This window comes from Somniosus microcephalus, chromosome 3, assembly GCF_052327205.1.
Source record: "Somniosus microcephalus isolate GS21.2 chromosome 3, FLI_Smic_1.0, whole genome shotgun sequence".
NCBI classification, from domain to species: domain Eukaryota; kingdom Metazoa; phylum Chordata; class Chondrichthyes; order Squaliformes; family Somniosidae; genus Somniosus; species Somniosus microcephalus.
In genome coordinates, this window is record NC_140989.1 from 228,894,639 (window position 1) to 228,916,374 (window position 21,736).

At 45.3% G+C, this 21,736-nt stretch overlaps 1 protein-coding gene and 1 long non-coding RNA gene across 3 annotated transcripts in view; one reads left to right on the top strand and one right to left on the bottom strand.

Moving 5' to 3' along the window:
* The window catches only part of LOC147121757 (torsin-1A-interacting protein 2-like), a 79,517-nt gene that overhangs the window by 38,216 nt on the left and 19,565 nt on the right, over positions 1–21,736 (top strand). For both annotated transcript variants that reach the window (XM_085982250.1, XM_085982251.1), the window contains one exon: positions 1,874–1,951. In XM_085982250.1, the coding sequence (XP_085838376.1) occupies positions 1,874–1,951 (78 nt within the window). The remainder of the gene's footprint in view (positions 1–1,873; positions 1,952–21,736) is intronic.
* The window catches only part of LOC147121758 (uncharacterized), a 61,703-nt gene that overhangs the window by 2,495 nt on the left and 37,472 nt on the right, over positions 1–21,736 (bottom strand). The gene's annotated exons all lie outside the window — the stretch shown is intronic.

Genomic DNA, 21,736 nt, shown 5'->3' on the forward strand with positions numbered 1-21,736 from the left:
CAAGAAGCTCGACACCATCCAGGACAAAGCAGTCCGCTTGATTGGCACCCCATCCACCACCTTAAACATTCAGTCCCTCCACCACTGGCGTACCATGGCTGCAGTGTGTACCATCTACAAGATGCACTGCAGCAACTCGCCAAGGCGTCTTCGGCAGCACCTCCCAAACCCGCGACCTCTTCCACCTAGAAGGACAAGGGCAGCAGGTGCATGGGAGCACCACCACCTCCAAGTTCCCCTCCAAGTCACACACCATCCTGACTTAGACGTATATCGCCAATCCTTCATCGTCGCTGGGTAAAAATCCTGGAACTCCCTCCCTAACAGCACTGTGGGAGTACCTTCACCACACAGATTGCAGCGGTTGAAGAAGGCAGCTCACCACCACCTTCTTGAGGGCAATTAGGGATGGGCAATAAATGCTGGCCTTGCCAGCGATGCCCACATCCCATAAACGATTAATTAAAAAAAAAATTATCATTCCTGTGGAGGTTATGTTTGAAAACTTTTTCTTGCAATGATGGCATCTCTCTGTTTTCATTAGCTACACCGCTTGTGTTTCCCTCCCTCTGTCCATCGTAGGTATGTCCGACGGTGTGATGACATCAAGGAAACCCACTTGCCAGGAGAGAGAGAGAGAGAGAGAGTGATTTTCTTTTACTAGTAATTCCCCGTGCAGCAAATTGCCAATCTCCGCCGTGTCTTCAGGGAGATGCGGACTAGAGACCAGGCACTGGGGGGAAATTGGAGATGCTTTAACACGATGCAGGTTGACGGGAGTATTGGGTGCTAAGTTCAGCACTCCCAACTTCAGTACAAACCTAAGTTATGGCTAAAAGCAGTATTCACTTTTCATCTCATAGGGTACGGTAACATAGTGGTTATGTTACTGGACTAATAATCCAGAGGCCTGGACTAATGAACCGGAGACATGAGTTTAAATCCCACCACGGCAGCTGAGGAACTTAAATTCAGTTAATTAAATAAATCTGGAATAAAAAGCTAGTATCAGTAATGGTAACCATGAAACTATCGGATTGTCGTAAAAACCCATCTGGTTCACTAATGCCCTTTAGGGAAGGAAATCTGCCATCCTTACCTGGTCTGGCCTATATGTGACTCCAGACCCACAATGTGGTTGACTCTTAACTGCACTCTGAAATGGCCTAGCAAGCCACTCCGTCCTTGGCCCCTATATTTTTTTTTTCTCACATGGCAGCTGTTGATGATTCTGCCATTGCCATTTACATCTCATTTAGTCATCTTTTGTTTCTTAACTTGTCCCATTACCATCTCCTTTTGCCTTGCACCATCATCCCTTTTGTCTTTTAATCTCTCCTGTCTTCCATCCTATCACAGACCTTCCCTTTGTTCTTTCCTCCCCTCCTCCCTTTCCCTGCCCCACACTTGCTTAAAAATCTGTTACTTCTCCAACTTTTTCCAGTTCTGATGAAGGGTCATCGACCTGAAACGTTAACTCTATTTCTCTCTCCATGATGCTGCCTGACCTGCTGAGTGTTTCTAGCATTTTCTGTTGTTGTTTCAGAATTATTGGGCTCAGTGTACCAGGACTCCCGCATAATCCACATTATTTTTGAGCTGTCAAAACGAACATGGGGGTAAATATCATGGCCGCGATGATTCTGAAGACCATTTATAACATTGTACCTCGGCATTTTGGCTACATTCCCAGTCCAACTGAAAGCAATGAGTGCTGAACAAATGTGAATGCTGCCTCATTTGTTTTTTATGTTAACACTGCGCGGGCAGGTCGTCTTGTTATTTGAGGAATCTGTTCATGATAAACTCTTGTTAATTTTGATTATGAGGTCACCTGAAGTTCAAAAATCTAATGCGAGTCTTTATTTTGCAGCTCCATTTCCTTCAGCTGGTAATACACAGAGTGTACCCGATAGACAACCGAGTCAACTATTTTCAGGCCCAGCGCAAGGTACGTCCGGGTCACGTAAGCGTGTCATGCAGGTAGACTTTTGTTGAAAATATGTTATGCTCCATATATAATAAGATCTGTAAATGATGAGTTGGCGGTTTTCCAACTTTCTGCACCATGGAGCAATTCAAACGTTGACTTTACAGCGAATCCGTTTTCAGCTATAGCTAATAATCAGGTGCGGGCCATTGTGGCATGAAATCACACCAACAGTAGCAGGCTGGACGCCTTAGACAGGGGCGGCAAGACAGCGACACAGGGCATTGTATTGTGCCACCTCACATGTCTACATTTCAGGTCTTCCTACTTTTCGGAAGCAGATAATAGAGTTCCACTGTTCAGAAAGTGTCTTTATTGGGGAGTCAAGACTGGATTGGTTCAAGAAGCATTAGCAATCCTGTGGGTGACTGCAGGGATTTCTGTAAAAGCTCGGACCAAGCAGGAACAGCATCAGGCGGTCACTTTTGTGGCCCAGATGCAAATGTACCCCAGGGGAAGCTGATTGTGATGCGCACAAAGAATTCCCTTGCTGTTCCTTAGCCTCCCAGTGAGTCCAATCTGTGTGTCTGCAGGAGGACCTTTCAGCGAGGACAGGGTGGTCCTCCATCTTTTTCAAAGCGAATGACTGGATTTCATCAGTGGCAGAAACTATGAGGGAGGCTTCTGTCCACCACATTGAAAGCTGCCTGGTTCAGGCTGGGTCATTTTATTGGTAGATTAAATGATGCCGAACCTGTTACTCACTTGTGCACGATCGTGATTCCACTGATTTGGTTGCGACACTCAATTGATGTTTTGGTCCATAACCTTGAATTTCATCTGATTTACAGTAGTTATGTTCAGCAACTCGATATTATACACAGAGTTGTGGCACATGACTCTTATGCTTGGAGTTAGTCTGAGAATTATGTAGTTTGTGACGTAATAAAACTCACTACGCACTTGGTTCGAGTATAAAGCAAGGCTTTAATCAACTTGTTTCAAAACATCGAGGTCTAGTTGTACTTCACTAGTTCCTGTCTTACAAAATGTCCCTGGGCAAGCTGGGCCCACGCCCGAGTATTTATACTCCTTGGACGGCGCCACCAGCTGGCTGTCCAGTGTTATTTCATGAGTCATTTCTTCATGATGATGAGATTTATAACATTCTTCCTGCCTAAAAGATTTGGAAGTCCGACGACTTCCTCCTAACGGATTAGGCGGACCACGAATAGCCGCAGTTTTTTAGATCTTTGTTTATGGCTGGAAGGCACGTCTCCCCAGACCGTGTCTTGGTCCCTGGGCCGCTTGATCCGTACTGGTAGATCGACAGGGCCCGTGTCGCCTTGATCGACCTGAGGGAGACTGGGGAGATCGTGACTCCGGGTGCGGGTCCCCACAGGCGCAGAGCCGGCTTCATCTTGTTTGATAGCCGGGGATTGACCGGCGTCCTGGCTTCGGGTGGCCATCCCACGGGGAGCGCTCGGCTCCCTGAGTGGATCCGGTGGGGTAGCCGGCAGATCTCTTGATGTCCCAGGTAGGGCGTCATCTTCAAAGGAGCGCAGAGTGTCGGCATCATTACCGTGGGTCCCTCTATCAATTGGGTCCATGGGACCGGTTGGACAGGGAGACAGATCTTGGAGTGAAACGGTGGACTCTCGGCCGTCCGGGTACCGCACGTGCGCGTACGTAGGATTAACGTCTGTGAGTTCCACCTCGTCGACGAGGGGATCGTTTTTGGAAGATCGGACGAATCTTCGGAGCAGCACGGGGCCGGGAGCTGCCAACCATGACGGTAGGGATGTCCCATGAGTGGAGCGACGCTGGAACCTGAAGAATCGCTCGTGAGGCGTGACATTGGTGGACGTAGAAAGAAGAGACCTGATGGAATGCAACACGTCAGGGAGCACAGTTTCCCACTGCTGGTCTGGTAGGTTGTGTGACCTCGGTGCAAGATGAACAGCGTTCCAAATGATAGCGTTGTATCTCTCAACCCATCCGTTACCGATGGGATGGTACGGTGTCGTTTTACTTGTGGCGATTCCCTGTTGGGAAAGATAACTTTGAGTTCGCTTGACATGAAGGAGGGACCCCGATCAGAGTGGATGAAATTGGCCGTACCGCAAAGGGAAAAGACTTGATCAAGGCATTTGATCACTGTGGAAGTAAGCATATTGGGACAGGGGAAAGCAAAGGGAAAGCGTGAATATTCGTCCACCATAGTAAGTAAGTAGGTGTTTCGCATTGAGGAAGGCAATGGCCCTCTAAAGTCAATGCTGAGTCGCTGCATAGCGTGTATGAGCGAGCCATCCAATGGACGGAAGAATTGCGGTTTTAATTCCGCACAAATTCTACAGGAGGAACATGTTCTTTTCACATCTTCCATAGAAAATGGGAGATTTTAAGATCACACAAAGTGCAACATACGGGTAACGCCAGGATGGCATAAGTCAGTATGAAGATCCGCAAGAGTCGAAGCTGACATAGAAGAGCAGAATGCCCGCGTGAGGGTATCCGGGGCCACATTCTCTTTGCCGGGTCGATAATTTATGGTGTATCCAAAGGCAGCCAATTCCTTCCTCCAGAGTTGTATTTTGTTATTCTTGATCTTAGTGCATTTCTGGTTATCCAGCATAAAGGCCGCGGAGCGCTGATCGGTTATAAGTGTGAAATGGCGACGAGCGAGAAAATGACTCCATTTACGTACAGCTTCGATGATGGCCGTAGCCTCCTTCTCGACAGGAGGATAATGGAGCTCGCTACCCTGCAAAGTTCTGGACAGAAATGCAACGGGTCGACCACCTTGATTCAAGGTAGCAGAAATCGCCACCTCCGATGCATCGCACTCGACCACGAAAGGAAGATTTTCATCAATGGAATGAAGCGTGGCTTTTTCCAGTTGTTGCTTGAGGAGGTTGAAAGCTGAAATAGCTGCTGCCTCCAGTGGAAATTACTTCGCGTGAAGCAGTGGCTGGATCTTGTCGGAGAAGCGGGCTATCCACTTCGCATAATAGGCAAACATGCCGAGTGCCCGACGAAGAGAGCCGAGATTCGTAGGGGGAGGGAGCTCCTGAAGTGGACGAAGTCGCTCCGGATCCGGTTTAATGACGTCGTTGCCCACCCAGTAGCCAAGGATGTTGACTGATGGTACTGATTTCACAGATTTGGACTCATTTAAGGTTAAGTTGCGACGATGGAGAACGTCAAAAAATTTCTGGAGATTGGCATCATGCTCCTTCTGGTCATGACTAGCAATGGTGATATTATCTAGATATGGAAAAGTGTCCGTTCAGTTCTCCTGTTTAACTAGGCTATCCATTGCCTGTTGAAAGACTGCCACCCCATTGGTGACCCCAAATGGAAGGTGACAAAACTGATAAAGCCGACCATTGGCCTCAAAGGCCGTATACTTTTTGTCAGAGTCCTTTAACGGTACTTGATATATGCGCTCTTTAAATCAAAAGTTGAAAATACCTTGTAGTTGGCAAGATTATTGACCATGTCATCGATGCGTGGTAGTGGGTAGGCATCCAGGTCAGTATACTGGTTAATAGTTTGCGAGTAATCGATGCAAAGACATTTCTTGTGTTGCTTCAGAGGATTTTTAACGACGACGACTTGAGCCCGCCAGGAAGTTGAACATGGCTCAATGATACCGTCAGCTAGAAGGCGAGAGATTTCTGCCTCGTTAAAGGATCGATCATCTTGGCTGAAACGTCGTGATTTAGTGACTATGGGCTTACATCGGGGGGAAAGATTGGCAAACGAGGGCTCGTCGAGCGAAGCCGCCGAAAGCGCACAAAACGCTACTTTGGAAATAGTAAGCTCCGGCTTTGACCCTCCAAACTCGAAAGTGAGTCTTTTGTGTTGTTTCTGGAAATCCTGTCCCAGGAGCACATCACTGCATAGGTTTTTGAGCACCCCGAGCCGGGTGGAGAAATAAGTGCGGCCATTGAGAATAAGGTCGACAAGACAAAAGCCGGAAGAGTTGGTGGTCAGTGTCGTCAGAGCCATTGCAATTTTCCTGTCTGAGGGATAAATATGCAGTTTTAACTTACTGACAGCCCGCTCACTAATGAAGCTGTCAGAGCTGCATGAGTCGATTAGTGCGCTCAAAATGAGTCCATTTACCGAAATCTTCGTGGCTGCATGGGACAGACTTTGGGGAAAAACAGCTGTGATGGGAGGAGGAGCAGTTTTACCCTTGACAGCTGTAACCTTAGTAGTGGCTCTTGGGGGAGGAGCAGTTTCATAGATAGTAGCTGCAAAACTAACAGGAGCTCTTGACTGGCATACCTTAGAAAAGTGACCTTTCTTGCTACAATGATTGCAGGTTGCATTACGAGCAGGACAAAATTTCCTATAATGAAACGTACCTCCACAGAAGGAACACTTCCTTCCAGATTGCCAAGATGCCGCTAGGGCAGGGTCGTCATCAGTGAAGGCTTCTAGGGCAGGGTTGTCATCTGCTAGGTTAGAGGCATCATCAGTGAGGGCTTCCGCCTGAGACCTATCGAAGGAGTCATTAAAAGTGATAGCAGCAGCCCGTGCACGAGGTAAAAGATAGGTATCTGCATTCCTCTTTGCTACGTCCAGGGAACGTGCCTGGTCATAGGCAGCCTGTAACTCGAGGGTTTTATTCTCCAACAGACGCTAGCGTATGAAGGGAGACGCAATCCCATTAATAAAGGAATCACGAATTAACTCCTCCTGGTACTGCTCAGCTGTGACAGCTTTAAGATTACAATCCTTGCTGAGCCTGTGAAGTTTCTGAAGGAATTCGTCAAGTGATTCCCCGGGTTGTTGTTGAGTTGTGGCTAGTAGATGCCGAGCAAAAATTTAGTTTGGGGCCTTAACATATAGTCACTGTAATATTAGGATAGCGGAGTCATAGTATACACAGTCTTCGATATAGCCAAGCACATGAGGAGATACATAATTGGCAAGCATCTCTAATTTATCAGGAACATTTTCACCACACACCCTGAGGAAGTTGCTGAAGGTACGATACCAGTGTTTCCATACCTTAGCAGTTGTAGGTGAATTCGGGTCCAGGTCGAGACGGGCGGGTCTGAGTAGTTTGTCCATGATGGATTGATTACTACGCCGGAGTTCCATTCTGCAGTTGAAGTCGTAACTGGCTGTTCCCGAAATCACTCGGAGTGTGGAGTCGATAACAAGTTGATTAAATTGATGTAATAAAACTCACTACGCACTTGGTTCGAGTATAAAGCAAGGCTTTAATCAACTTGTTTCAAAACATGGAGGCCTAGTTGTCCTTCACTAGTTCCTGTCTTACAAAATGTCCCTGGGCAAGCTGGGGCCCACGCCCGAGTATTTATACTCCTTGGACGGCGCCACCAGCTGGCCGTCCAGTGTTAATTCATGAGTCGTTTCTTCATGATGATGAGATTTATAACAGTTTGTACCTGTTGACTGGATCTTTTCAGATTGGACGTCTGGTGAGGACTATCCTGCCACCCCCCCACCTCTTTGGGGTCAAAAAGCCTATTGGCACCTGCTCTAAAGGCTCACTTTGTCAATAACCCAATTTGAGAATTGTGTAGTTTGCACCTGTGGACTGGATCTTTTCACATTGGAATTTGGTGTCTGGCTGACTGTGTGTCGTAAATGAACGTTTGGGCATATTTTATTTATATTATTCTTCTGTCAATTTTTTTTTTACGTCTTTATTTCTCAGTAAGAAGGGGTTAACCAGAAGTCGCTGCATCTACTTCTGAAGCAGACCATTTTGACCTACGGTTGCACCTGATAAATGGCAGAGCAACAGCAGCTCTCTGACGATTCAGCAAGTTGGCGAAGTGAGCAGCTAAGCCATACTGACCTGATCTCACCTGAGTCAGCTGATCTCAGTCAAGAGGTGGCAGTAGAGACACTAAAATTGGCTTCTGTGACCCATGGTTAGCAAAGGGCAAAATCATTCAGGGCCTCTGAACACCATGTAGCAATCCCTACAGGACGTGCATGTGTGTAGACGTCAGGTGAGGACTGTCCTCGCTCCCCCCCCCCCCCCCGCCCCTTTGGGGTCAAAAAGCCTATTTTTTTTTATTTGTTTATGGAACGTGGGCGTCGCTGGCAAGGCCAGCATTTATTGCCCATCTCTAATTGCCCTTGAGAAGGTGGTGGTGAGCTACTGCCTTAAACCGCTGCAGTCTGTGTGGTGAAGGTACTGCCACAGTGCAGTTAGGGAGGGAGTTCCAGGATTTTGACCTAGTGACGATGAAGGATTGGCGATATACTTCTACGTCAGGATGGTGTGTGACTTGGAGGGGAACTTGGAGTTGGTGGTGTTCTCATGCGCCTGCTGCCCTTGTCCTTCAGTTGAGGAACTCCTGCAGCGATGTCCTGGGGCTGTGATAATTGACCTTCAACCACCATAACCATCTTCCTTTGTGTTAGGTATGACTCCAACCAATGGAGAGTTTTCCCCCCCAATTCCCAGTGACTTCAGTTTTACTAGGGCTCCTTGATGCCACACTAGGTCAAATGCTGCCTTGATGTCAAGGGCAATCACTCTCACCTCACCCCTGGAATTCAGCACCTTTGTCCATGTTTGGACCAAGGCTGTAATGAGGTCAGGAGCCGAGTGGTCTTGGCGGAACCCAAACTGGGCATCAGTGAGGAGGTTATTGGTGAGTAAAATTGACAGAAGAATAATATAAATTGCTGTTTGATAGCACTGTCGATGACACCTTCCATCACTTTGCTGATGATTGAGAGTAGACTGATGGGGCGGTAATTGGCCGGATTGGATTTGTCCTGCTTTTTGTGGACAGGACATACTTGGGGCAGTTTTCCACATTGTCGGATAGATGCCAGTGTTGTAGCTGTACTGGAACAGCTTGGCTGGAAGCATGGCTAGTTCTGGAGCACAAGTCTTCAGCACGATAGCCGGGAAGTTGTCGGGGCCCATAGCCTTTGCTGTATCCAGTGCGCTCAGCCGTTTCTTGATATCATATGGAGTGAATTGAATTGGCTGAAGACTGGCTTCTGTGATGGTGGGGACATAGGAACATAAGACGTAGGAGCAGGAGTCGGTCATTTGGCCCCTCGAGCTGCTCCGCCATTCAATTAGATCATGGCTGATCTGATCTTGGCCTCAACTCCACTTCCCTGCCCACTCCCCATAACCCTTGACTCCCTTACCATTCAAAAATCTGTCTATCTCCACCTTAAATATATTCAGTGACCCAGCCTCCACAGCTCTCTGGGGAAGAGAATTCCAAAGATTCATGACTCTCTGAGGGAGTGGTCTACAGGTCCCCAAACAGTAGATTACAACCAATGCATCCACTATCTCTGCAGCCACCTCTTAAGACCCTAGGATGCAGGCCATCGGGTCCAGGGGACTTGTCCACCTTTAGTCCCATTAGTTTGCCTAGTACTTTTTCTCTACTGATAGTGATTGTTTTAAGTTCCTCCCCCCCACCCCAATAGCCCCGTGATTATCCATTATTGGGATGCTTTCAATGCCTTCTACCGTGAAGACCAATACAAAATATTTGTTCAAAGTTCCTGCCATTTCCTTGTTTCCCATTATTAATTCCCCAGACTCATCCTCTAGGGGACCAACATTTACTTTAGCTACTCTCTTCCTTTTTATATACCTGTAGAAGCTCTTACTGTCTGGTTTTTATATTTCTTGCTAGCTTACTCTCATAAGCTAGCTTCTCTCTCTATCATTTTTTTAGTTGTCCTTTGCTGGTTTTTAAAAATTTCCCAATCTTCTGGCCTTCCACTATTCTTCACAACATTGTATGTCTTTGTTTTCAATTTGCTACCATCCTTTACTTCCTTAGTTAGCCACGGATGGTTCATCCTTCTCTTAGAGTTTTTCTTTCTCACTGGAATATATCTCTGCTGAGAGTTATGAAATATCTCCTTAAATGTTTGCCACTGCTTTTCTACAGTCTTACCCTGTAATATATTTTCCCAGTCCACTTTAACCCAAGTCTGCCTTCATACCTTTGTAATTACCTTTATTTAAGTTCAGGATACTAGTTTGAGACCTAGCTTTCTCACCCTCAAACTGAATTTGAAATTCTACCATGCTATGATCACTCTTCCCAAGAGAATCCTTCATTTCGAGATCATTAATTAATCCACCCTCATTACACATTACCAGATCTAAAATAATCTGCTCCCTGGTTGGTTCCACAACGTATTGTTCCAAGAAACCATCCCTTAGACACTCTAAGAACTCTTCCTCAAATCTACCTTTGCCAATCTGCTTTGTCCAATCAATATGATTAAAATCTCCCATGATTATAGCCGTACTTTTCATCCAAGCCTCTATTATTTCTTGATTTATACTCTGTCCTACAGTGTGGCTACTGTTTGGGGGCCTGTAGACCACTCCCACCAGTGACTTCTTACGCTTATTATTTCTTATCTCCACCCAAACTGATTCTACGTCTTGATCTTCTAGGCCAATATCATTTCTCAATACTGCACTGATCTCATCCCTTATTAACAGAGCTACACCACCTCCTTTTTCCTTTCTGCCGATCCTTACGAAATGGCAAATACCCCTAAATATTCAGTTCCCTGCCTTGGTCACCTTGCAACCACATCTCTGTAATGGCTATCAGATCATACCCATTTCTTTCTATTTGTGCTGTCAACTCATCTATCTTGTTACAAATGCTGCGTGCGTTCAGATATAGAGCTTTTAAGAACATAAGAACATAAGAAATAGGAGCAGGAGTAGGCCAATTGGCCCCTCGAGCCTGCTCCGCCATTCAATAAGATCATGGCTGATCTGATCCTAACCGCCAATCCACTATGACAGGACTATCTCCTGAATCTAACAGCATTAGACACACGAAAACAGGAGCAGGATCAGCCTACACGGCCCCTGGGCCCGCTCCGCTACCCACAGGGCCATGACCTATCCGAACCTAGACTCATGTCCAAATTCCTTCCCGCTCCCCGTAACCCTTAATTCCCTTTTCTACGAGGAAACTGTCTATTTCTGTTTTAAATTTATGTAATGATGTAGCTTCGACAGCTTTTTGGGGCAGCATATTCCATGGACCTACCACCCTCTGAGTGAAGTAGTTCCTCCTCATCTCAGTTTTGAAAGAGCAGCCCCTTATTCTAAGACTATGCCCCCTAGTTCTAGTTTCACCCATCATCGGGAACATCTTCCCCGCATCCACCCGATCCAACCCCTTCACAATCTTATATGTTTCAAGAAGATCGCCTCTCATTCTTCTGAACTCCAATGAGTAGAGTCCCAATCTACTCAACCTCTCCTCATATGTCCATCCCCTCATCCCCGGGATTAATCGAGTGAACCTTCTTTGTACTGACTCGAGAGCAAGTATGTCCTTTCTTAAGTATGGACACCAAAACTGTATGCAGTATTCCAGGTGCGGTCTCACCAATACCTTGTACAACTGAAGCAATACCTCCCTATTTTTATATTCTATCCCCCTAGCAATGAAAGCCAACATTCCATTGGCCTTCTTAATCACTTGTTGCACCTGCATACTAACCTTTTGAGTTTCGTGCACCAGGACCCCCAGATCCCTTTGTACTTCAGTACTTTCAAGTTTCTTGCCATTAAGATAATAACTTGCTCTACGATTTTTCCTGCCAAAGTGCATAACCTCACACTTTCCAGTATTGTATTCCATCTGCCAAATCTCTGCCCACTTACTTAGCCTGTCTATGTCCCCTTGCAGGTTTTTTATGTCCTCCTCACTCACTACTTTCCCTCCCATCTTAGTATCATCTGCAAACTTTGATGTGTTACACTCGGTCCCCTCCTCCAAATCGTTAATATAGATTGTAAAGAGTTGGGGACCCAGCACTGACCCCTGCGGAACACCACTGGTTACTGATTGCCAGTCTGAATATGAACCATTTATCCCAACTCTCTGCCTTCTGTTAGATAGCCAATCCTCTATCCATGCCAGAATATTACCCCCAATCCCGTGATTTTTTATCTTAAGCAATAATCTTTTGTGTGGCACCTTGTCAAATGCCTTTTGGAAGTCTAAATACACTACGTCCACTGGTTCCCCTTTATCCACCCTATATGTTACTTCCTCAAAGAACTCCAGCAAATTTGTCAAACATGACTTCCCCTTCATAAAACCATGCTGACTTTGTCCTATTAAATTATGATTATCCAAATGTCCTGTTACTGTCTCCTTAAATAATGGACTCCAAAATTTTACCTACCACAGATGTTAGGCTAACCGGTCTATAGTTTCCAGCCTTCTGTCTACTGCCCTTTTTAAATAAGGGTGTTACATTAGCAGTTTTCCAGTCTGCCGGGACCTTTGCTGAGTCCAGGGAGTTTTGGAAGATTATTACCAATGCATCCACAATCCCTACCGCCACTTCCCTCAAAACCCTGGGATGTAAGCCATCAGGTCCAGGTGATTTATCCGCCTTGAGTCCCATTATTTTACCAAGTACTACTTCCTTAGTGATTTTAATCGTATTTAGCTCCTCCCCCCCATAGCCCCCTGCTTGTCAAGTGTTGGGATATTCTTGGTGTCCTCTACTGTAAAGACTGATACAAAATATTCATTCAGTGTTTTTGCCATCTCCATATTTCCCACCATTAATTTCCCGGTCTCATCCTCTAAGGGACCAACATTTACTTTAGCCATCCTTTTTCTTTTTATATAACTATAAAAACTCTTACTATCTGTCTTTATATTTTTTGCTAATTTACTTTCATAATGTATCTTCCCTTTCTTAATCAATCTTTTTGTTATTTTTTGCTGTCTTTTAAAGTTTTCCCAATCCTCTATCCTCCCACTAGATTTGGCTACCTTATATGCCCTTGTTTTTAGTTGAATACTATCCTTAATTTCTTTACTTAGCCACGGATGGCTGTCTTTTCTTTTACACCCTTTTTTTCTCAGTGGAATATACTTTTTTTGGAATTTGTAAAATAACTCCTTAAATGTACACCACTGATCATGTATCGTCTTATCCTTTAACCTATTTTCCCAATCCACTTTACTCAATTCCGCTCTCATACCTTCATAGTCTCCTTTATTCAAGCTTAGCACGCTTGTTTGAGATACAGCCTCCTCACCCTCTAACTGAATATGGAATTCAACCATGTTATGGTCACTCATTCCAAGGGGATCCTTTACTAGGACATTTTTAATTAATCCTGTCTCGTTACACAGGACCAGATCTAAGGTTGCTTGCCCCCTGGTTGGTTCAGTTACATACTGCTCAAGAAACCCATCCCTAATACACTCAATGAACTCATCCTCAAGGCAGCCCTGCCCAATTTGATTCGTCCAATTTATATGATAGTTAAAATCCCCCATAATTATAGATGTTCCCTTATTACAAGCCTCAACTATTTCCTGATTGATACTCCGTCCAACCGAGTTGCGACTGTTCGGAGGCCTATATACTACACCCACTAGTGTTTTTTTCCCCTTATTATTCCTTATCTCCACCCAAACTGTTTCATTATCCTGATCCTTTGACCCAATATCATTTCTCTGTATTACAGTGATTCCTTCCTTTATTAACATAGCCACCCCGCCTCCCCTTCCTTCCTGCCTGTCCTTCCTGATTGTTAAATAACCTGGTATGTTTAATTCCCAGGCATTGTCACCCTGCAGCCATGTTTCTGTAATGGCCACAAGATCATACCCATATGTAGCTATTTGTGCCTTTAACTCGTCTATTTTGTTACGAATGCTACGTGCATTCAGATAGAGAACTTTCAAATATGTTTTGTGACACTTAGTTCCTGCTATTGCCCTTTTTATTACTTTACCTTTTACTCCACACCTTCTACCCCTTCCTGACACGCTCTGGTTTTTAATTTCCCCACTGCTACCTAAGTCTATGACCTTCTCTGTTGTCATTTGTATTATTTGCTCTCTGGGAACCTCCCCCCCACTAGTTAGTTTAAAGCCCTCTCTACAGCCCTAGTTATATGATCCGCCAGGACTCTAGTCCCAGCACTGGCCAAGTGAAGCCCGTCCCAACGGAACAGCTCCCTCCTGTCCCAGTACTGGTGCCAGTGTCCCAGGAAGCAAAATCCATTTCTCCCACACCAGTCTTTGAGCCACGCATTTAACTCTAGCCAAATTCGCTCGTGGCTCAGGTAATAATCCAGAGATTATTACCCTTGTGGTTCTGCTTTTTAATTTGGCCCCTAGCTGCTCAAACTCCCTCAGCAGAACCTCCTTCCTTGTCCTATCTATGTCGTTGGTACCAACATGGACCACGACAACTGGATCCTCCCCCTCCCACTCCAAGTTTCTGTCCAGCCCAGAGGAGATGTCCTTAACCCTGGCACCGGGTAGGCAACACAGCCTACGGGACTCTCGCTCTTGGCTGCAGAGAACTCTATCTATCCCCCTAATAATACTATCCCCTACCACTACAACATTTCTATTTACTCCCCCCTCTTGAATGGCCCCCCTCTCCACGGTGCTGTGGCCAGGTTGCTCATCCTCCCTGCAGCCCCTGCTTCCGTCTCCACAGGGAGATGGTCATTTTACCATTTTTCCCTACTCTGACCTCTCTTTCTGATGCACTCTTATGTGTATACGCTCTGTCCCTTCCTGTCACACGCTGGTTATCATTACCCCCATCGCTACCAGGCACTTTTGCCATCTCATTTTTCTTTGACTTTTTAAATTTCTGCTCAGCGGATCCCTTCCCCCCATATTTAGTTTAAAGCCCTATCTACAGCCCTAGTTATTCGATTCACCAGGGCACTGGTCCCAGCCTGGTTCAAATGAAGCCCGTCCCGACGGAACAGCTCCCTCTTACCCCAGTACTGGTGCCAGTGCCCCAAGAATCGAAACCCATTTCTCCCACACCAATTTTTGAGCCACTCGTTCATCTCTCTGATCTTCTTTACCCTATACCAATTTACCCGTGGCTCAGGTAGTAATCCAGAGATTATTATCTTTGTGGTTCTGCTTTTTAATTTAGCCCCTAGCTGCTCATACTCCCTCAGCAGAACCTCTTTCTCTGTCCTACCTATGTCGTTGGTACCTACATGGACCACGACAACTGGATCTTTCCCCTCCCACTCTAAGTTCCTCTCCAGCCCAGAGGAGATGTCCTTTACCCTGGCAGGCAACACAGCCTTCGGGACTCACACTCTTGGCTGCAGAGAACAGTGTCTATCCTCCTAACTATACTGTCCCCCTACCACTACCACATTTCTTTTTGCTCCCCCCACTTGAATGGTTCCCTGTACCACGGTGCTGTGGTCAGTTTGCTCATCCTCACTGCAGTCCCTGCTCTCGTCCACACAGGGAGTAAGAACCTTGTAACTGTTGGACAAGAGCAAGGGCTGAGGCTCCTCCACCACTACAACCTCCTGGGTCCCCATACGTGCCTCGCTCGTAGTCACACCCACCTGTACCTGACCACGGACCAAATTTGAATTAATTAATCCAAGAGGTGTGACTGCCTCCTGGAATGCAGCATCCAGGTAACTCTCCCCCTCCCTGATGTGTCGCAGTGTTTGAAGCTCGGACTCCAGCTCAACAACACGGAGCCGAAGTTCCTCAAGCAACCAACACTTACTGCAAATGTGTTTGCCGTGGACCTCAATGGTGTCCATCAGCTCCCACATGTTGCAGCAGTAACACATTGCCTGCCCTGCCATCTCTAATGTAATTAATTAATTAAGTGTTTAAGCTTTGAACGTTTAGTTTTTAATCCCAGCTCTTAATTTAAACCAATGCCCAAGAAAAAGAGAGAAATACTGACCAACCAATCGCTTCCCTGCTTTCCTGTGACGTCACACTTTGAATCTTTCTACTTCTTACCCTCCCAGGTCGGTTGGTGCTCCGGGCTCGCTCTCTACTAGGCCCGCTGGTCGGCTCAGTCGCGCCCTTTTATCTCCGGCCCGCTCTTGCGCTCTCTTGTAGAGGACCTCGGGAGTAGGCTGATATGGATCATCCACTCGGCACTTCTAGCTGAAGATGGTTGCAAATGCTTCAGCCTTGTCTTTTGTACTCACGTGCTAGGTGCCACCATCATTGAGGATGGGGATATTCATGGAGCCTCCTCCTCCCATTAGTTGTTTAATGGTCCACCACCATTCACGACTGTATGTGGCAGGACTGCAGAGCTTTGATCTGATCCGTTGATTGTGGGATCGCTTAGCCCTGTCTATAGCATGCTGCTTCCGCTTTTTAGCATGCATGTAGTCCTGTGTTGCAGCTTCCCCAGGTTGGCACCTCATTTTTAGGTACATCTGGTGCTGCTCCTGGCATGCTCTTCTGCACTCCTTATTGAACCAGGGTTGGTCCCCTGGCTTGATGGTAATGGTAGAGTGAGGGATATGCCGGGCCATGAGATTACAGATTGTGGTGGAATACAATTCTGCTGCTGCTGATGGCCCACAGTGCCTCATGGATGCCCAGTTTTGAGCTGCTAGATCTGTTCTGAATCTATCTCATTTAGCATGGTGGTAGGGCCACCCAACACGATGGAGGGTGTCCTCAGTGTGAAGACGGGACTTTGTCTCCACAATGACTATGCGGTGGTCACTCCTACCAATACTGTCATGGACAGATGCATCTGCAACAGGTAGATTGGTGCGGATGTGGTCAAGTAGGTTTTTCCCTCGTGTTGGTTCTCTCACCACCTGTTGCAGGCCCAGACTGGCAGCTATGTCCTTCAGGACTCGGCCAGCTCGGTCAGTAGTGGTGCTACCGAGCCACTCTTGGTGATGGACATTGAAGTCCCCTACCCAGAGTACATTCTGTGTCCTTGGGAGAAATGAGTTTCGATTTATGGAGTACTGGCACCAGTACTGGGGAAAGAGGGAGCTGTTCCGTTGGGACGGGCTTCACTTGAACCATGCTAGGACCAGTGTCCTGGCGAATCGAATAACTAGGGCGGTAGATAGGGCTTTAAACTAAATAGTGGGGGGGGCGGGTTCAGGTGAAGGGGAATTTAGAAAGTCAAAGAGAAAGGAGAAGGCAATAGTGCAGGGTAGTGATAGGGGTAATGATAACCAGAGTGTGACAGGAGGAGACAGAGCGTATGAACATAAGCCTGCATCAGCAAATAGAGTCAGAGTAGGGAAAAATGGTAAAAAGACAAAATTAAAGGCTCTTTATCTGAATGCACGCAGCATTCGTAACAAGATAGATGAGTTGTTGGCACAAATAGAAATAGATGGGTATGATCTGATGGCCATCACAGAGACATGGTTGCAAGGTGACCAAGGCTGGGAACTGAATATTCAGGGGTATTTGACATTGCGGAAGGATAGGCAGAAAGGAGCTCTGTTGATAAAGGATGAGATCAGTGCAGTGGTGAGAAATGATATTGGCTCAGAAGATCAAGATGTAGAATCAGTTTGGGTGGAGATAAGAAATAATAAGGGAAAGAAGTCACTGGTGGGAGTAGTCTATAGGCCCCCTAAGAGTAGCTACCCTTTAGGACAGAGTATAAAGGGCTTGTAAGAAAGGTGCTGTGATAATCATGGGTGATTTTAATCTTCATATAGATTGGACAAATCAAATTGGCATGGGTAGCCTTGAGGATGAGTTCATAGAATGTATTTGGGATAGTTTCTTAGAATAATACGTTGTGGAACCAACCAGGGAGAAGGCTATTTTAGATCTGGTAATGTGTAATGAGACAGGATTAATTAATGATCTCATAGTGAAGGATCCTCTAGGGAAGAGTGATCATAGCATGATAGAATTTCAAATCAGTTTGAGGGTGAGAAACTTGGGTCTGAAACTAGTGCCCTAAACTTAAATAAAGGCAATTACAAAGGTATATGACAGAGTTGGCTAAAGTAGACTGGGAAAATAGATTAAAGGGTAAGATGGTAGATAAGCAGTGGCAGACATTTAAGGAGATATTTCATAACTCTAAGCAAAGGTTTATTCCAGTGAGAAAGAAAGACTCTACGAGAAGGATGAACCATCTGTGGCCACAAACTAATTTGCATAGGGTAAATAAGATCAGAGAAATGAACGAGTGGCTCAAAGACTGGTGTGGGAGAAATGGGTTTCGATTTGTGGGGCACTGGCACCAGTACTGGGATAAGAGGGAGCTGTTCTATTTGGACGGGCTTCACTTGAACCATGCTGGGGCTAGAGTCCTGGCAAATCGAATAACTAGGGCTGTAGAGAGGGCTTGAAACTAAATAGTGGAGGGGGGGGGGGGGGATTCCAGGTTAGCGGGAAAATAAAAAGTCAGTGAGAAATGAGAAAGCAATAGAGCAGGCTAGAGATGCGGTACATAATAACCAGAGTATGACTGGAAGGGACAGAATGTTTAAAAATAAGAGTGTAACAGAAAAAAAGGCCAAAACAAGAAAAAATGGTAAAAAGACAGTTAAAAGCTCTATATTTGAATGCACGCAGCATTCGTAACAAGATAAATGAGTTGACGGCACAAATAGATACAAATGGGTATGATCTGATCGCCATTACAGAGATGTAGTTGCAAGGCGACCAGGGCTGGGAACTAAATATTCCAGGGTATATGATAATTCAGAAGGATAGAAAGAAAGGAAAGGGAGGTGGGGTGGCTTTATTGGTAAAAGATGGGATCAGTGCAGTGGTGAGAAGTGATATTGGCTCAGAAGATCAAGATGTAGAATTGGTTTGGGTGGAGATAAAAAATAATAAGGGGGAAAAGTCTCTGGTGGGCATAGTCTACAGGCCCCCGAACAGTAGCAATGCTGTTGGACAGAGTATAAATCAACAAATAATGGAGGCCTGTAAAAACGGTACAGTAATAATCATGGGTGATTTTAATCTCCATATTGATTGGACAAATCAAATTGGCCATGGTAGTCTGGAGGAGGAGTTCATAGAGTGCATCTGGGATGTTTTCCTAGAACAGTATGTAATGGATCCAACCAGGGAGCAGGCTATGTTGGATCTGGTACTATGTAATGAGACAGAATTAATAAATGATCTCATAGTAGAGGATCCTCTAGGAAAGAGTGATCATAGCATGGTTGAATTTCAAATTCAGTTGGAGGGTGAGAAAGTTGTATCCCAAACCAGTGTCCTGATCTTAAACAAAGGCAATTATAATGGCACGAGGGCAGAACTGGCTAAAGTGGACTGGAAAAACAAATTAAAGGGTAAGAAAGTTGAAATGCAGTGGCGGACATTTAAGGAGATATTTCATAACTCTCAACAAAAATATATTCCAGTGAGAGAGAAAGATTTTAAGAGAAGGGAGCACCATCCGTGGCTAACTAAGGAAGTAAAGGTTGGTATCAAATTGAAAATGAAGGCATACAATGTTGCCAAGATTGGTGGGTGACCCGAGGATTGGGACATTTTTAAAAACCAGCAAAGGATGACTTAAAAAAAATAATAGAGAGAATAATAAAGAGACCTGCCAGTTGTCGTGGTGCATCTAGGTACCAATGATATAGGTAAAAAACGGGATGAGGTCCTAAAAGCTGAATATAGGGAGTTAGGAGGTAAGTTAAAAAATAGGACCTCAAAGGTAGTAATCTCAGGATTGCTACCAGTGCCACATGCTAGTCAGAGTAGAAATAGAAGGATATTTCAGAAGAATACGTAGCTAGAGGAATGGTGCAAGGGGGAGGGATTCAAATTCCTGGGACATTGGAACTGGTTCTGGGGGAGGTGGGACCAGTACAAACCGGACGGTTTGCACCTGGGCAGGGCCGGGACCGATGTCCTAGGGGGAGTGTTTGCTCGTGCTCTGGGGGAGGGTTTAAACTAAAATGGCAGGGGTTTGGAAACCTGAGCAGGGAGACCGAGGAAAGGGAAACGAGGATAAAAGCAAAAGATAGGAAGGAGAAAAACAAAAGTGGCAGTCAGAGAAATCAACGGTTTAAATCAAACATGGCCACAGTAAATAATAATTCTAAAAGGTCTAAGAGCGTTAAAAAAACAAGCCTGAAGGCTTTGTGTCTTAATGCAAGGAGCATTCGTAATAAGGTGGATGAATTAGCTGTGCAAATAGAGGTAAACGAATATGATTTGATTGGGATTACGGAGACATGGCTCCAGGGTGGCCAAGGCTGGGAACTCAACATCTAGGGGTATTCAATATTCAGGAAAGATAGGCAAAAAGAAAAGGGAGGTGGGGTAGCATTGCTGGTTAAAGAGGGGATTAACACAATGGTAAGGAAGGATATTAGCTCTGATGATGTGGAATCTGTATGGGTAGAACTGAGAAATACCAAGGGGCAGAAAACGTTAGTGGGAGTGGTATATAGACCTCCAAACAGTAATGCGGAGGTTGGGGACGGCATTAAAAGGGAAATTAGAGAAGCGTACAATAAGGGCACAGCAGTCATCATGGGTGATTTTAATCTACATATAGATTGGGCTAACCAAATTAGTAACAATACTGTGGAGGAGGAATTCCTGGAGTGTTTACGGGATGTTTTCCTGGACCAATATGTTGAGGAACCAACTAGAGATCAGGCCATCTTAGACTGGGTATTATGTAATGAGAAAGGATTAATTAGCAATCTTGTTGTACGAGGCCCCTTGGGTCGGAGCGATCATAATAGGGTAGAATTCTTCATTAAGATGGAGAATGAAGTAGTTGACTCAGAGACTAGGGTCCTGAATTTAAATAAAGCAAACTACGATGGTATGAGGCGCGAGTTGGGTAGGATTGATTGGGGAATGTCACTCAAAGGGTTGACGGTGGATAGGCAATGGCAAACATTCAAAGACCGCATGGATGAACTACAGAATTTGTTCATCCCAGTTTGGCATAAAAATAAAACAAAAAAGGTGACTCAACCGTGGCTAACGAGGGAATTTAGGGATAGCATAAGATCCAAGGAGAGGACATATAAATTGGCCAGAAAAAGCAGTAAACCTGAGGATTGGGAGCAGTTTAGGATTCAACAAAGGAGGACAAAGGGATTAATTAAGGGGAAAATAGAGCATGAGAGTAAGCTTCCAGGGAACATAAAAACTGACTGTAAAAGCTTTTATAGATATGTGAAGAGAAAAAGATTTGTTAAGTCAAGCGTAGGTCCCTTGCAGTCAGAATCAGGGGAATTTATAATGGGGAACAAAGAAATGGCAGACCAAATTTATTAAATACATATTTTGGTTCTGTCTTCACAAAGGAGGACACAAATAACCTCCCAGAGATGTCATTAACATAGGGTCTGATGAAAGGGAGGAACTGAAATAAATCAGTATTTGTAGGGAAATGGTGTTGGGGAAATTGACGGGATTGAAGGCCGATAAATCCCCAGGGCCTGATAATCTACATCCTAGGGTACTTAAGGAAGCGGCCCTAGAAATAGTAGATGCATTGCTGATCATCTTCCAACATTCGATGGAATCTGGAACAGTACCCATGGATTGGAGGGTAGCTAATGTTACCCCACTATTCAAAAAAGGTGGTAGAGAGAAAACGGGGAATTACAAACCGGTAAGCCTGACATCAGTAGTGGGGAAAATGCTAGAGTCCGTTATAAAAGATGTAATAGCAGAGCACTTGGAAAACAGTGACAGGATCGGACAAAGTCAACATGGATTTACAAAAGGTAAATCGTGCTTGACTAATCTACTGGAATTTTTTGAGGATGTAACTGGTAGAATAGATAAGGGAGAACCAGTGGATGTGATGTATTTGGACTTTCAAAAGCCTTTTGATAAGGTCCCGCATAAGAGATTAGCGTGTAAAGTTAAGGCACATAGGATTGGGGGCAAGGTATTGACTTGGATAGAGAACTGGTTGGCAGACAGAAAGCAAAGAGTTGGAATAAACGGGTCTTTTTCCGAGTGGGATGCAGTGACTAGTGGGGTACCGCAGGGATCGGTCCTAGGACCC